Source organism: Amblyomma mixtum, chromosome 1 (assembly GCF_055824585.1).
Source record: "Amblyomma mixtum isolate Tamu chromosome 1, ASM5582458v1, whole genome shotgun sequence".
Lineage (NCBI taxonomy): Eukaryota > Metazoa > Arthropoda > Arachnida > Ixodida > Ixodidae > Amblyomma > Amblyomma mixtum.
This window is the reverse complement of record NC_143012.1, coordinates 144,442,309-144,459,423: the sequence shown is the minus strand read 5'-3', so window position 1 is coordinate 144,459,423 and position 17,115 is coordinate 144,442,309. Positions and strand designations below refer to the sequence as shown.

Genomic DNA, 17,115 nt, shown 5'->3' with positions numbered 1-17,115 from the left:
AACAAGAAATAACGAGTGTCTCTCGATGGCAGTACAGGTTTTGCGTTTTAGGACATAGGAAGAAGTCAGCTTTGGGGAAAATGAGTGGCATGCTGCGTCGCGATCTTTTGTTAGCTTTCCCGTAATCCTCCTGCATTGCCATGGACACAACAGGCGCGTTCTCACTTCGTGCGCAAAACCCTGCATCGCTCCATCCATTCCGCGGAAGTGGACCTGGCGCGCACTATACAAAGCTTTCAAAAACATTTAATTAGTGCAAATCAAAGGAATTAACTTTTGTTGTAAATTCTGAAGAATGTTAGTTTACACAGAATCTCAAGGTCAGAATTTCAAGGTCAACTAGCATCTCGTTTGGCGGTCCGTCTTTCCCCCTTTTTTTCTCTGTGTTCTTTTTTCTGCTTAACTCCTCGCTACTCCGTCTTCTGCCATATTCATAGGGTGCATTTCGTTCACGAAAGGACTTCACGTCGTTGGCTTAGGTAGATGCTGTCTATCTTTATGGCGTACGTGGGATCAAAGGAATGAACGGTTTCTTTGCGGTAACTTACCTTCTGTAAGCGATGTCTTCGCGAGGACGATGGTCGCTCCTGCCAGAACGCAGCCGAACATGGCGATCAAATTTTCTACGTTGTTCTTCAAGTGCACGCATACCCGGTCACCGGCGAGCACGCCGTTTTGGCGTAACCCAAGGGCGTACCGCTTCATGTGGGCCAGCACCTCCGCGCGAGTGAGGCTCACGAAGTCATCCACCTGGAACCAGCGACAGAATTCTTGAAATGCGCGCAAAATTCCGCTTCGTGTGGTTGGTTTGGTTTTGTGGGGTTTACGTCCGAAAGCAACTCAGGCTATGGGGACGCCGTAGTGGAAGGCTTGGGATAATTGTGCCCACCTGTGGCTCTCTAGCTTGCACCGACATCGCCCAGAACAGCGGCCTAGAGCATGTCACTTCTATTGAAATACGACTATAGCAGCCGGGATCGAGCCCGCGTCTTTAGGGTCAGCAGCCGAGCATCATAACTGCTGATCAAACGCAACGGCTCATACTTAGGTTAAGCCCCACGCCCACTTTAAGCGCGGTCGCAAAATCGTGAAGGAGCACAAACCGTGTGCAAAACACCCGCAATCGCTTCATCCCCTATGGTGTCGTGCCCTGCTGCTAAAAGCACTAACATACGTTGCTACAAACGACGCCGTTGTCTGGTTCATAACTATCCAATAAGCTTGCTAAGCGTTCAGATTTAAATTCAGAACATGAACTTTGTTTAACTGAACATCTCCTGGTGCCTACCAAGACAGTCGTAGTGTGGTCGCCGCATATTCAAATAATTAGTAATTAAGGTCGAATTACGGTTGTGAAGAAGTATGGCGCTCCTTTTCTTGGTGTTTCTCATAGCTGCAAGAAAAACAAAGGGGGTTGAACGATATTTCTTTTGTTACTGGAACCAAGACACACTGCCAATCTGATTATGAAATGAACGTTTTGAAATTGCAAACAGAAACAAGATCAGAAGGAACTTGACTTTTGGGTTGACTTTTTGGTTTTGGGGCGACCACAGCTATCGAAAAGGAAGAAGACACCGCAGCAACCAGGAAAAGTCATCATTCTGGGTGAAACACCTATTCCACAACAGCACAAGAGCCTGCTACAAATGGGACCAAAGTTCTGCATGAAGCCGCATCTGCAAAAAGAGGACAAGGTGACTATCGCCCGGTAGATTTCGCATCTCGCACAGGACGTTTACCAACCGAGATGCGTTGAGGAGTGTGCCGCGGTTTTTTCAAGAACACAGACTGACAAATATAGGGAGGGATACGGCTCTCTAGTCAATTTCCTGCACTCAAATAATTTGAGGCTACTGATAAGGAAGGATGTTTTGTGGCCCTTCCGGAAACAATGTTTTCGTTGAAAGCGATGGAGGCTGTGCAGAAAAACTTCGTCCCGGTTTCGAAAAAACCAGGAAAGGTGAAAGCCGGAGCTCTGCGTTTGCTGGAGGGTATGAACCTGGACCGGCTTAAAGCAAGTGTCAATAAGGCAAAATGACTTAGTTTAAGAATTTTTTTCTCAGCGAAAACGCACAAAGATGGTATGCCATTTCGGGCTATTGTAACTGAGAGGAGCACTTGGCAGTACGAAATTTCAGGGTATTTGCAGAAATTTTTGGCTACCTTGGCCATTAAGGACCCATTCAGAGTCCGCAACTCTGAAAGTGTGGTAAATTTTCTGCGACATGAAAATCCAGGCTCATGTACAGTGTTCAGTATTGGCGTGGTCGATTTGTTAATTCCCTCCCTCACAATGAATTGATGAAGGCGGTTTCAAAATGTGTAACAATTGACAATGATGAAGAACAGTTTATTAGAGGGTGTGGCATTTCTGTGGCTAGCTTTCTTGAGCTGCTGTCTTTTTATTTAAAGTCAATGTTCGTTGAATGGGACGGTAAACTGTATACCCAAAAAGCGGGTGTTTGCATTGGATCTAGAGTGGCACCAGTGATTAGCGATATTTTTTTGTCCTTTGTTGATCGTGGCATCCAGGAAAATCTGTCTGGAATGGCGTCACGCATTTTTCGTTACGTCGATGACTTCTTAATTTTTGTAGAAAAAACTAACTTTTCTAGGCGCATGACTGATGTACTAAAAGTATTTAAAGAAAATGCTTTAGGTCTCGAGTTTACCACTGAGGTCACGGTCGGTAGCAAGCTACAATTTTTAGATCTGAGTTTGAAGGTGGAGACGGGACACGTCTGTTGGGAATATCGTCCAAGGATGGGAAAACCGCTGTTAAATTATAAATCGCATCATTCGAAAACAGTTAAAACAGGAATTGTTGTCTCATCTCTTTCGTCCTCATTATCAAAATCTTGTATCCATATGGCAACCAACAGCTTCAATGAACAATTTAAAAGGTTAAAGGAAGCTGGATACCCGGATGGTGTTATGTTATTGGGCTGTAACAAGGTAGCCAGAAAGCTTAAGAATCCATATTTGGTGCCTAGTCCGGGAAAAGAGAAGGAAAGAAAAAAGTTTGCCATTCTCCCTTATGTACATCGCCTGTCACATAATCTTAAAAATGTGGCAATACGGTATGGCCTAGGGGTGGTTTTTTCCGCAGCCAAGAACTTAAAAGGGTTTGTGCTGTTTTGGAAAAAAAGGCTGAGCAACGAAAAGAATCTGAAACAACTTGTGGGGTTAAGCACGAAACAATGTATGTGCCATGCGCAGAAGAGGTAGTTTACAAAATCCCAATGTCATGCGGACAAATATATATCGGGCAGACGGGGCGTTGCATCAATGCACGTTTGAAAGAGCATGCAAATATCTGGAAGCTAACAAATCTAATAATCTAGTTGACCATGTTCGAGACTGTCAATCTTGTTTTCCTTCATTGCCTTACTGTGATATCCTCTACAAACACCCGTCCCGATTAACACGTGAGATTATGGAAGCATATCACATGAGGAAAAAAACAAGGTTATGCGTCAGTAAGAAGAGACGAGGCTTGGGCATGTTGGTATGACATACTTAAGGGAAATAAATAGCGCACAAGAGAAGGAAGCTTCTCGCCTGAGTCATGAACAAAGAGCAGAGGACAGGAAAAAGAAAAAGGATAGAAGAGAGAAAGAAAAGTTGGCGGTGATACCTTACATGCATAAGGTATCACACAACCTCAAAAAGGTGGGTCAACGGTCTCATGTGAAGGTCGTGTTCACGGCTCCTGAGAGGCTGGGGAGATTGTGCAGAATGAGTTGCCCGATCAAAACGCGTAGACCCGACTGTAATATCAGACATAGGCAGTCCTACGTCCATTGTCGGCTGGGGGTAGTCTACAAGATCCCCTTGTCCTGCGGTAGATTCTACATCGGGCAAACGGGCAGATGCCTCAACGTACGCCTAAAAGAGCACGCGAAGAAAGTCAGAGGTGGTGTCGACGGGCATTTGGCTTTGCATTGTAAGACATGTGACTGCGACCCTCCTTGCCGTCCAATTTTTGAAGATACTGTGATCTTGTATCATCACCGCGACCAACTCACCAGGGAGATTGTTGAAGCGTCGAACATCGTGCGCTTTGGACCGGATTGTGTCAGCGAACCTTCCGTTAATTTGTCGAAAAAAGAGCTTGCATATCTGGCACGATAACCAGATGGCTGTCGAGGGGGTGTGTGTCTTGTTGATGTTATCTTCGATCCTGTTCTTTGTTGCCTATCTGGACATGTGTATATATGCTCCCGATTTTGCAATAAACCGTCTGTTGAAAGTTAGCGCTTGTCTGTGTCTCCTCGCTTGTCCCGTCTTCTCTTGTGCGCTATTTATTTCCCTTAAGTATGCGTCAGTAAGCCATCCATTTCATTATATGACAGTGAGGTTGCATACCTTGATGCCACGTAGAAACATGGGTTGTGTTTACTAGTTGATAAGTTGGCCACTTTTTCTATAAAATGTACTACTTTCCTTGAATAAAATTTCAGTTGTGAGTCAGCGCTTGTCCTGTGTCTTCTTCTACTTGTCTGCGTCGTTTGCGCTGTTGGCATTCAATAGATTGTGTACTTTTGCTTTGGGCGTTAAGTTTGGTTGCTCATGCGTTGCTCTTGAAGGAAGGTCGTTTTTTTTTTCGTCAAATAGTAGTAGTAGTAGTAGAAGACGCTTATTCGGCCAAAATTTACAGGCCGAGCATGTGGACCGCCTGGGCGACCAGAAGTCGCTGTTCTTCCTCCCCTTCAGCGCCAAGCCAGTCGAGCCAGGTGGTGATGGATAAAGAAGGTGGGGGGTAGGAACCCGACTGCTGAGCAGCCGGGCAATAGAAGAGGCAATGGGCAAGGTCCGCATAGATACAGGGGCAGTTGGGACAGGAAGGGTCCGATCGATAGCGATAGAGAAAGAGGCGAGACGGGGTGATGATTGCATTCATTTGAACGTGCCGAAGAAGGCGAGCCTCCGGCACTGTGAGTGATGGATGAGGGCGAGGGTAAAGGGGTTTGTCGAGGCGGAGCTCGAGGTAGACCTCTTTTATGCTGCGGCGAAGGGTGAGTCTCCCACGGTCCTCCGAGGGCTTGGGCCAGGGGATCAACGGCGCCCGGAAAAGTGTGTCACGGGCGAGCTGATGAGCCAGCTCATTGCCGTCAATCCCTGAATGCCCAGGGACCCAGCGGAGGAAAACGATGGAAGGCTGCAATGCAGAGACCGCTCGTTCGACCTCCTGTTGAAGAGAAGGGGTTAGGGTGCGTTTCTGTATGTGGTGTATAGCGGCTTGTCAGTCTGAATAGACTGTGTACTCTTGAAGAGAGGGAAGGAGGGCAAATGACTGGAGGGCATGCGCAATGGCGAGGACCTCGAGGGACAATGCATCCGGTGGGCGTAGAAACGGCCCGCTGGTGTGAGTTTCAGGAGTGGGGAGGTGGGGGTGGTACAGGGCGTAGCCGCAGGAACCTCGAGGAGCCACGAACGAGGCATCCGTGTAAGCTACACCCTGGGTATCAAAGAGAGGGGAATGGTGCTGTGCGGCCGCATGACGACGGCCGGCGTGCAGAACGGGGGACATGTTGGACGGAAGGGAGAGGATCCGAAGATTGGGAGCCGGGGTGGGAATAGGAGAGGTAAACGGGGCGCAGGGAATGGGCGAGATACCCGCTTGAGTCAGTAACCACTGACCCTGACGGGTAAGGGAAAGCCGGGCAATCTGCGAGTCATGATGGAGAGAGAGCAGAGAACGGAGAGGATGAAAGAGGCCTGGTGCAAAGATCTTTGCAGTAGATGTAGTGATAGGGAGGTTGAGAGCTGCCTTGTAGAGGCCCACAAGGGCAGTCTCAAGAGCGTTGAGTCTGATTGAAGGAAACGTAGGGTGCAAAGTACAAGACCTTGTTGAGGGCCAGCGCGTGGGCAACTCGGCACGCATGAGCCTCGTGGAGACCTGAGCGCCGAGTGACCACGCGCCGCAGGAGGTGAGTTACGGAGTGGCAGGTGGTGACAGCACGGTGGAGGGCTTACACGTTCTTGGCTGCATGCAAAGGAAAGCCAAGAACTTTGCACTGCGTGACGACAGGAATGGGAGAGCCAGAAAGGTGGAGAGAGACGAATTGGTTGTGTGAGCGCTGGTATGAGGAATGTTTGAGGAGAAGGAGCTCGGATTTTTCTGGAGCAGGAGAGAGGCCAGCAGTGGTGAGAAAGGAGTCGATGAGATCTAGGCCACGTTGCAGGGTGTCCTGTACGTGACCGCGAGAGCCACACGAACACCAGAGAGTGATGTCATCGGCGTAAAATATATGATGCAGGTCGGGAATTTCAGCTAGCTGGGAGGCGAGAGGGGCCATAGCAAGATTGAAATGGGTAGGAGAGAGAACAGCACCTTGAGGAGTGCCTCGGGTGAGGTTGTGGGGCTCGGACAGATAGGTGTCGACTCGAAAGCGAGCGACACGTTTAGAGAGGAATGAGCGGATATAACAGTACATGCTGGAGCCACAGTCTAGGGAGGCGAGTTGGGAAAGGATGTGGTCGTGGCAAACACCGTCGAAGGCCTTGCGAACATCGACGGTCACAAGTGCGTGAATTTGAGTGGGGGTAGGTGACAGAAACGTGTGCTGGAGAACCAGAAACATGCCCTGTGCACAGACGTGGCGTCGGAAGCCGATGAGAGAATGAGGGAAGAACTCCCTCGTCTCGAGAAAATTAGAGAGGCGAGTCAGGGCAATTCGCTCAAGGGTCTTAACAACACATGATGTCAGGGAGATTGGGCGGAGGTTAGAGAGAGAGGGAGGCTTGCCCGGCTTTGGAATCATAGAAATGAGGGAGGAGGTCCAGGAGCTGGGCAGGCAGCCGCTGTCCCATGCATCATTGTAGGTTTTAAGGAGGAATTCTTTGGCGCAGTCAGGAAGGTTGCGAAGTGTGGTGTATGTAATGGCATCCTCACCGGGAGCCGAGCGTGTAGCATTAGCAGCCAGAGCCGATTCGAGCTCCCGGAGAGTGAAGGATTGGTCCAGATCGGGGTTAGGTCCACCGCAGTACACCGGGTAGGTGGGTGCCAGAGGGGGCGGGAGATAGAGAGAGGCGAGCTGATCAAAAACATCGGAGGGAGTTCCTTGAGTGAGGGCTTTAGCTAGAGAGGGAGCAAGGGCAGGCTTAGTGCCAAGGAGGGATTTGAAGAGAGACCATGTGGATCGCGAGTGCAATGCAGAGTCAAGACGGTCACAAAGAGCACTCCAACGAGAGTGCTCGAGTGAGGCGCAGTGGGCGATGATCTCGGCCCGCAGAGCAGTGATCCGGGAAGAAAGTTGGGCATTGTGGGGTTGGCAGCGGAAGGAGCGTTGAAGATGTTTACGGCGACGCCATAAACGGAGTAGGTGAGGATCTGGGTCTGGGACTGGGTGACAAGAGCGAACACGACGGCTACTGGACGTGAGCGCTGCAGTGATGCACGACGTCCAGTCGTCGTAGGATTTAAAGGAGTCAGAGGCGAGATTAGCGCGGAAGGCGTGCCAGTCAGTATGAGTGACCGGATGACATCGAGGGATGTGGGAAAGAGAGGTGGAAATGTGGACAAGATAGTGGTCACTGAGAAGAGTTTCGGTTGTCACTTGCCAGTGAAATGAAAGTGAACCCCGAGAGAAAGTGAGATCGGGTGTCGTGGGGCGCTGTGAGGCAGTGCCCGCTCGAGTAGGGGAGCCAGGAGTATTGAGAAGGGTGAGGTGGCGTTCCTGGGCCAGACCGTGGAGGAGGCGGCCGGGTTTGAGGGTTTCAGGGTAGCCCCAGAGTGTGTGAGGGGCATTAAAGTCGCCACCAAAGAGGAGATGGGAGTTAGAAGGAAGAGAGTGAAGGAACTTGCCCAGGGCGGAAAATAAAGAGGAGGTAAACGGGGGGTTGTAGAAAGACAAAAGGGCGAGTGAGACGCGGGAAGAAGGGTGGTAATAGACCACACCAACTAAATATTTAAGAAGGACGAAGGGATATCAAGTGGCTCCACGAGCACGTCGCTACGTACATAAATAGACGCAAGTGGTGTGGCCGTAGCGGCATGGTAGGCGCGGTAGCCTGGGACAGTGCGGGCCGTCCGGGTCTCCTGGAGAAGGAGAAAATGGGGTAGGGAGGGGCAGGCGAGTAGATACTGGCGGAGGGGGGTCTTATTATGGCACAGATTTCGGCAGTTCCACTGCACAATCTCGAGGTCCTCGCCAAAAGCCATTATGATAGTGTAGAGGTAGAACTTCGTGAGGGTACGCGCTCCTTCTTTTTGGCCGGGGGCAGTGACTCATGCAGGGATTGGAGCGTAAAAGTGAAGGATTCTAATTGTTTGGATTGTGCTTGGAGGGTGGTAAGAATCTGCAGAACCGATGTCTCTAGCTGAACCAAGCGAGTGTGGTATGCCTGTGTGGTGGTTTCGAGAAGATCAGCCAAAGGGGCGACCTGGGCGGTGGAGGAGGGAGTGGTGACTGTGGCAAGGTGCTCATTTAGCTTGGTAAGCTGGGAGGTAAGAGAGGAGGTGGTTGTCTGGAGGGTTTGGGTCAAGGTGTGGATCTGTTGTTGTAGGTCGTGGGAAATGCGCTGTTGCTCTCGCTGCTGGCGTTCCAGCATAGCGAGCCGGAGGTCGAAGCAGCGGCTCTCGTCAGTCAGGGATGGAGAGGGTGGTGCAGTGGAAGAGACGCTGGAAAGGGACGCTGGAACCGAGGAGCCTTTAACTTTGGCGGCGTAGGAGCCTGGTGGTGACGTGACCGGAGCTGACGGAGGTTCATGATTACAGGAGGAGGAGGGGGTGGGTTGCGTGGCCCGGCGCAAAGCTAGGCGTCGTTGGTACGCAGCTTTGGCACACTCGCGTTGTTTACCGAGGAGAAAGGGGCAAGTGGGGTCGAGGGAGGGGTGGGTGTTTACCTGGCAATGAACGCACCAGGGCTGGGCACATACATGAGCGGAAGGGTCGGCGGGTAGAGGAGCAGCACAGCGACGGCACTTTGCCGGAACGCTGTGCTGTGGACACTGGTGGGCGCGGTGTCCAAGAGCGAGACAACGGGTGCAGGTGGGAGGCTTAGGCTTATGGGGACGGCACCGGAAGGCAACGCGTTTGAAATACACAAAGTGGGGGATTACGGTTCCTTCGAAAGTTATGAGCACCGACTGAGTGGTGCCCATCATACGAGCAGCAAGAATATCGGTTTTGAATGATTCGATATCATGCATGAGGTCATCAGGGGTGAAGTGGCCACCGACGTTATGGATGACGCCGAGGCATGAGATGGGAGGATTAGGAGCATATGTTTTAATGGTGATAGGCTTACCGTGAAGCTGAAGATGCGTGATAGAAAGCAGGAAGTGGGCGGTGAGAGGGGAATGAGTTTTTAAAAAGACGAGGCTTTGGGCTGGCTTGGCCTGAAGGGTAATCTCCGCACTGCTTTCGGAGGACAGTTGTGCAGCGGAAACGACTGCGGCGAGGACGTTGTAGAGCGGTATCTTGGGGTTGAGGGTGCCAGGGGGAAGCTGGTGCCAACTGTGATGAGCTCGGTGCGGGGCCGGGTGGCGGAGGCAGGCTTACGGCAGGCACCGATGGTGGTCCAGCCGACCTCAGGGGCCGGAATGAGATGGCTGTCGACCGGGGACGCCGTAAGGTCCATGTCTGCTGTGTCGTCAGCCTGAGCCGCAATCTGCGACGCAGGTACCAAGGTGCTGAACTGGCTGTCAGCGGGAAGTGTGTTCCGAGTAGGTGGGGCGGCACTGGCGGCGGCGACGAACGCAGTCGACTGGGATGCGTCTGTGGGCCCGAAGCTCTTGGCTTCCCTTAATGCGTGGAGTTGGCCAGCATTGGACGCCGCGGCGGTGACGAACGCTGCCGGCTGCGTTGCGGCTGTCGATTCGGAGCTCCCAGCGTCGGTGAACGCGACGGGAATGGGCGCGGTGGTGTGGCCGGTGTTGAACGCAGCCGGTTGAGACATGGCTGTAAGCGTGGTTGGAGTAGGCCCCGCGGCGGCCGCGTCGGAAGAAGTTGACACCGGCGAGGTATGGGTGGGTCTCGGCTTCAGGGGCTTGTTGAGACGCTGCATGCCAGAGGTGCAGGCGCGGCGCGTTAGGGTTAGTGAGGCGCCGCGCCGCAGCAGATTTTTGGAGGCGCTTGGAGCGCCAGCTCGACAGCGGGCCGTGATGCGAATGGTGTCCTCGTGGTGCGGATGTCTTCCTGACGCGATGGAGTGTAAATCCAGGGGCGGGCAAGGCCCTGGACCAGGCCAGAGGCAGGTGAAAAACGGAGCACGATAGTCAGCCAGCTAACCAGGGCGGCGCCACCTAGCGGATCCATCTTCGTCAAATAAAATAAATCAGTTGTTAGTCTACGCTCGTCCTGTCTGCATCTTTTTTGTGTCCTGTCTCCTGCGTAGTTTTATGTCTTCAGAATGTCTTACCAACTAGCCTCTCATCACACACTTCTAGAAACAAAACTGTCCGACGATCGAAAACCGCGTCGCGTAACATAGGACCGAATTCATAGAGATCATAAATGGAAACAGGAGCCGGAACAACACTGTACATGTTATCCTACGTGGATTGCGCTTGACGTCATTTAACTCCCAAATAAAAACCGGGAAACCTCCAAATTAGGTAAATTATCCAATATGTTAGGAAAGCTCAGGTTCATTCGGCTGTGCTAGACTAGGAAAAATAGAAATCGCCCGGAATTCAGGTGGCCCGTTTTTGTCACGAATTTAAAGGTGAAAAGGTGAAAGATAAAAAAGGTAAAAGGTAAAAAGGAAAAACAAGGACTTCATTGTAATCACTACGAAAGCCTCAAGTATTTAATGTGCGTTTCAGTTTATTTGACACAGCTTAACTGCAATATGCGTGCACATAAAGAAACGTTTACTTACACCCACAGAACCTCAGACAGCTTAAGCCGAGTGTTTATGTCACGGTAGATGACGGGAAGTGCTGATTAAGCCTTACTTTTTTTTTTGTGGGCACGATCTTCGACAGACATGGCAGAATAGAATAGATTGTTTTGGAACGTGTCCTTGTTGTTTTCTAGAGACACAGAGTTCGCAATGAGAACCCAATGGTACAGTGAAAGTACCAGTGCTGGTGATTGACGGTCTTCTGAAGCTGTCCTCTTGATAGCCTCGTATGCCGTCTCTGAAGAATTCTGCGTTTAGTTACTTCTTGCGATGATGTTTATTCTCGGTCAGGCAGCTACAGTGCGAACGCCTTTCTACACCACTAGGTCGCGCAATTAACGTAGACAGTCAGCAGATCTGATCCACACCAGGACAAGGATAAATTACCACAATTCGCAAAGCCTTCTTACTGAGGAACACTGTTCTTTTCCGAGTTTGTATGCTGAAAGTTATGTAGACGGAAGATTCCTTTTGATCAAACTGCTTCTGTGTTGTTGATTTCTGCATAGCGAATAGGGTTGACTGTTTTAAAGAAGTAAGATCTTTATGTAGCTACCGCCGCTCCCTTACACTATTCTTGGCATTGCGCAAAATAATATATACAGACTGCCGGTTGACGGCCTCCATTCTTCTGGCCCGTATCCAAAATTTAACGGGAATACCGTTCAGCGCAATACATGTGGCGAATGCTTTGAACGGCAGAAATTTTGAAATCTCCTCCTTTGGTTGAATGCCAAACAATAGATCGTCATTTATGTGACTATAATCATTTGCACTTACTAATATTTATAGCCTAAAGGTTCAGCCAGGGCTTCAAATAGGGGAGCAAGGGTAAAGAGCAATACGATACTAGAATAGTAGCAAGCATTGGCAGAACCGCGAGCAAAGGATACAAAACTTTCAATTAGCGTCTCAAGCTTTCGTACAGTTTACCGCTAAACAGCGTTCGACAATGATATAAACACCAAATAAACTAACGGTGTCTTCGTCCTCTACTATAAGTTTTACAATATAACTATACCAATAACCCAGGGGGTCGTAATTTCCAGAGCCCCTCCCTATGGCGTCACTCACTGCCTGAGTCGCTTTGGCACGTTAAATTTCCATAATCTATAAATCAAACCAATAGAGTTGTGTGATTTCTAAGCTCATTCACGACAGAATTTAAGGTTCAGATATCGGTCGTAACAGTAGCGGTTGTATCTTACCCAACCACTGGCCAGAGCTCTGCTGCAGTGACGAGCACTTGCTTCGCTCACGCTGCCGGCTCACTTCCGAATGCTACAACTGTCATTTGTGCTGGAATGCAGAGCTGCGGAAGCAAGCGAAGGACGCTTTTCTTTTCTCAGTGTAATCATGGCTGTTTTCGCAGGAATCAAGATAGAGTTATTTTGTTTAGAAAAGTGCAGCAGCGATCAGCAGCGATTTTAGCGTGAAATAAAACATGGACAGAGTAACTGCAATACAAAACAACGATAGCAAAATATTTGCTGCTGGGGAGCAAACGCAAACGGGATTATTAACACTCCCACAGAACGCCTTTCCCACCATGGAAGTGAAAATCAAGAGCGCTAATATTCAGTCTCTCTCAACTAGAATATTCTTGGTTTGGTTGCTGCGCCAGCCCTAATCTTCGCACCTCATTGGACTTTGTCAGCACATTCCATAAATCTAAATATAGTTATGCAAAGCGTAGAGAGTTAGAAGGGTATATATAGTCTTTCTATTTTCCTCTGAGAGCACTTGCAGATTCATAGTGTCCTGTCGAGGAGGTTTTATCTAACTTTTTCTCTCCGTTGGTTTGGTTTGTGAGGGTTTATGCTCCCAAAGCGACTCAGGCTATGAGGCACGCCGTAGTGAAGGGCTTCGGAAATTTCGGCCACCTATGGTTCTTTAACATGCAGTGATGTCGCACAGCATTCGGGCCTCTAGCGTTTCGCTTCCATCGAAACGCGACTGCCACAGCCGGGCTCAAACCCGTATCTTTCGGGTCAGCAGCCGTGCGCCATAACCATTGAGCCACCGCGGCGGCCTTTACTATCAGTTCCATAAAGTGCATATGATATGCGAAAGGATGTTCAACGTTGTGAATGCTATCGATGGCTTTTGCGCTGGTTATTCACGGGCTAAGTTTCGCAATACACGAACCTTGTGAGCGATGCGTAAGTCGTTTTATCTCGTACTGATCGGGGTCTAGGCAGCACAGTTAAAACCCCAGACCTTGAAGTGCGCCGAGTGGGGTTTTGAAAGCTTCCCATAGGTTTCCCAAAATCCTGCCAGTCCTCAAAGCAGTGAGTATCTTAGGGACGCAGTGTCCCGCGTTCATAAGTGTTTTGTGACAGCGTTTAAGACAAATTATTAATATCAGTACAATCTGTCGCGTACGCATTTCTTGAGAAGGTTACTGTTTATGCAAAAAACACCTGTCAACACTGACCCATGGTCTGCGAGTACCTTTGCCACTTCGCTAACTAATGGCAGCAGTACTGAAAAGAAGCGGTTAAATGTCTCATATTAAACAAGTCAGAGGGATAAAAAGCCCAGCGCCTATAATTTAGTTTTGATATCAGCTTTTTCTTTAGAAAAACAAGGCAACATTTCACAGTATTTTTCCGCTGCGGAAAAATAGTGTGTGCTAGTCATGTATTTATTTGGCGATTCAGTATTGGCTTAGTTTCTATCCGACCGTAGGCGACGAAGCAGATATCAAGTCCTCCCTGAAGCGAAAAAAGAAGAACACTAGGAGCTCGTAATCAGCGCCGTAACTTTCAATGAGCTAACATTATATTTGAGCGTTATGACCTACCGCATGCTGTCTACAATATAACTCAAAGTTGACTAGGTTGGCCCTTTCTAAGCGCAGAAAAAAAATTGAGGTGAGTCCTGGTAGAAAAGAAAGCATTCGAAAAGACGCGACATTCTGCGCGCCAGGTTTTTAAAACCATTGCAATTCAATAAACCTGGTGTACTAGATTACCGCAAGTGTTCAGTTAATACAGTTGGGTATCGATCTTGTCTTAGTCAAAGTTAAAGAATTTTTGTGCCTCGCGTATTTGACAGATACGATGTATTTTAGCACCACGCTATACGTCGGACAGAAGGTGACGTTGTGCTGTTCCGATGGGACTGAAATTCAAGTAACTTTTTGATTGCTTGCTGTAAACCTCTACCCCTGCCTGCCCGCACCGATAGACTGAACTAAGTCTCTAGTATAGTCTGAAAGTACAAACGGAAAGCAATGAACGGGCGACCAGCGCGCAAAAAAGAAGAAATCTCAGGAGAGATGCAAGGAGTGCTGTTGCCATCAATCGTTTTAGTGTTTCCAAAGGCACCTGCCGCAAGAAAATAGAGAAAAAGAGGTAATATGAAAACCTAAAGCGGTATCAAAAAGTCTTGCGAACATCAGCGCCACAATCCGTCCGGTGGATATGAACATATATATATCTGCAACACATTCTGAGAATGGAGACAGCTCTGTTCGCTCTGACCAACAGTTGCATAAAACACCTGCGTTCACGCGCTACGAATCGAACGAAATCGCATTTTAATTCTACACGGCTGAATTAAACAGCACCTCCTTCGACACTAAAGTAGAAAAAAGCTGCGGTCAATGCGGGAAATCCAATAACAACGCGGAGCTAGGCGACGCGCTGAACCCGGCTGTAGAACGGTGGGGCAAAACAGCGGGGTGCGATCAGGGTACAGTGGAATACGACCGAAAACTGTCTAGATGTTCACGAAGCCAACTTCATGCGCATTTTTTGCCAAAAAAAAATATTATGATTTTCCTCATTTTCCCCTGTGCGCAGTCTTATTCCATGAGGGAAAAGGCGGCATTTTGAACAATGAAATTTCGTTCAAATTTATTGCGTTTCAATTCAGCTGAAAGTTTCATATTAGTTCAGCGGGAGCCCAGGATGGGTTCATTTCGCCTTTGTGTTTTTCTATCTGTGGTTAAAAATAATTGCGACGATTTGCATACTTGGTTCACCTTTTACCCTATTCAGAAATTAGTTGACAGTGGCCCCCATATGTCTTCATAAATTTTGCAGACAACTGAAATTCTCTGGACGCAATTCGCTGAAAGGGAAGGTGCACTTCGCTGCCCACTGTAGCATAAGTGGCAATAAAAGTCCTGCCAACATCAGCGCAGATAATTTTCCATGAACAGCGATTTGCACAACACATTTTGAAAATGGAGCTAAGCGGAGTATCGTTTACTTGGGGCGGACTATAAGCGTGCTCACCAGCGCTGTCTTTTCTGGGTTGGTGAGCAGCTCCTTCCTGACGAGGTCGTAGAACGAGCAGACGGGAATTTCGATGCTGGGGAAGGGCGAATGGAAGACGCCATCTTCGATGCGTGCTTTCATTTTCACCGAGGGCGCAGCGTTCAACACCTGCATGGAAGAGGCAACATTGTTCACCCCTTTCCCTGACTTGGTGTGTGGTTGTTCTTATAGGCGAGTTGCGCGCACATAAAAGGCAGACACAGGAAGAACACAGCGCCGCTTGCATCTTTTGTTTCATTAACAGACGGTGCAAGCAAGCTGGGGGCGGCAAACAAGAGCGTAATCGCGACCCCCATCGAGCCCGACGGGTGAAACACGCTTTTCAAATCTTTCCGATTTGTCTCCCTCACGTTTCAGTGTACCCTTGTTCGTTTGAAGACGGTCACCTCGGACCTAGCTCGTATAGAAAAAAAATCAATCAATCAATCAATCAATCAATCAATCAATCAATCAGTCGACCGATCGATCAACAAGTGTCACGAAAAATGTTCTTGGACGCTGCCGATTCACGGTTGTTGCAAAATATTATATTTTGTGATGAAATGACTATTTGGAGAATATAAGTCAATTTTCGATGTATAAAGGAACTTAAAGTGATCCCGCTCTCCGGAGAGCTAAACGAAGTAGAAAGAAGCAGCCTCTAAATTTTTTGTTTACTCTGTCATTCGTTTAGATCTCGGTAAACAAATGCGTTAGGAGACAAAAAGGGCAACACCTTTAGCAATATGGATAAAATTCAATTCAATTTCAATTCAATTTATTTTCGGACATAAATACACGATGTGAAATATGTCCACGAGGTAAGGCAAAAGGAGACTCCTCTGTCTCCTGACGAGGCCTTCACCCCGGACGTACACATCTGACAGCTGGCAGAGAATCACTAAAAGTATGTTGGACATGGACACAAAGAGAATCACATAGCTAACTACACAGGTATGCACACAAGAATGAACACATATGAAGGCATTGGAAAAAAATTATTTGTGAAGAAGGTTATACAGTTACTAACAATCTTTGCTCAAGTATTTCACTAAGCAACAATGCATCAATTTCAATCACGCCATCTAAACCACAAGGGAAATTAGTGGAAACCTCAATGGGACATCAGGAGAAAGCTATTATACATTTGAAGGAAGGAGACGTAGCTTTACTTGTTTTTTAAAACGTGGCATCGTTACGTTTTCTTTGGCAAGTGTAATTAAGTATGGATATTCATTACACAACGCAATTATCTGATTCTGTATAGTTTTAGTACCATAGTTTGTTCTTGTTATTAACCCCGTCAATGAAGTAGTGCGTAAGTTGTATGCTATGTTTCTCTTTAAGTATGTGTTTGAAAAGGCGGCATAATCAAGTTTAATTTCGCGGAAAATCAATGTGGATAAGCAAAATTTATGGAGCTGTGGAGCTCCCTTCGGACATTGCCAACTTGATGAGTCTGGTCGATTTGGATGTGAGCAAGAACGGTAAGCAGACATCATTGCTAGAGCGTAGTGTGAATATATCTGCCATGAAAAAACGATGCGTTATTCTGTGCGTAAATAAACGGCGGAGGAGCTTCTCAGGAGAAGTGAGCGGCGCTGAGCGGCTGGGAGTTTTCGATGTGCTGCAACTTCCCAGCACTGCCAAGAGCAGACGGAGGCCGAGGAAAGCCGAAAACGTAGTCACGTGGTGTCAGCCGAGCTGCTTGTAAAGCTGCGCCGTGACAGACGGAATCGCAGGAATTCCATGCTCTCCCGTAGAATGTGATGTGCACACCGGTGCTGTAGCCTGTGTCGGGCTCGTGATCTCCGTGTGGGAACGGGTGTGTGCGCTTGCCTGTGTGCATCGCGTGCTTGTGTGCGCGCGTGTGCCATGCCGGGGTGTGCCGTCTCCTGAGGAGCAATGTTCCGCTGTATTCCACTGTTCCGTGGGTGCAACCGACAAGTTGAATACATCGACAAGAGACACAGCAATTTATTCAGTATACC

At 48.6% G+C, this 17,115-nt stretch overlaps 1 protein-coding gene across 1 annotated transcript in view; it reads right to left on the bottom strand.

The window, feature by feature from the left end:
- LOC149367826 (uncharacterized) overlaps positions 1 to 17,115 on the bottom strand; it is a 191,573-nt gene that overhangs the window by 87,255 nt on the left and 87,203 nt on the right. Inside the window, exons 2-3 of the mRNA XM_089575339.1 lie at positions 15,104 to 15,253; positions 549 to 750 (exon numbers count right to left, since the gene is read on the bottom strand). Of these exons, the coding sequence (XP_089431465.1) occupies positions 549 to 750; positions 15,104 to 15,253 (352 nt within the window). The remainder of the gene's footprint in view (positions 1 to 548; positions 751 to 15,103; positions 15,254 to 17,115) is intronic.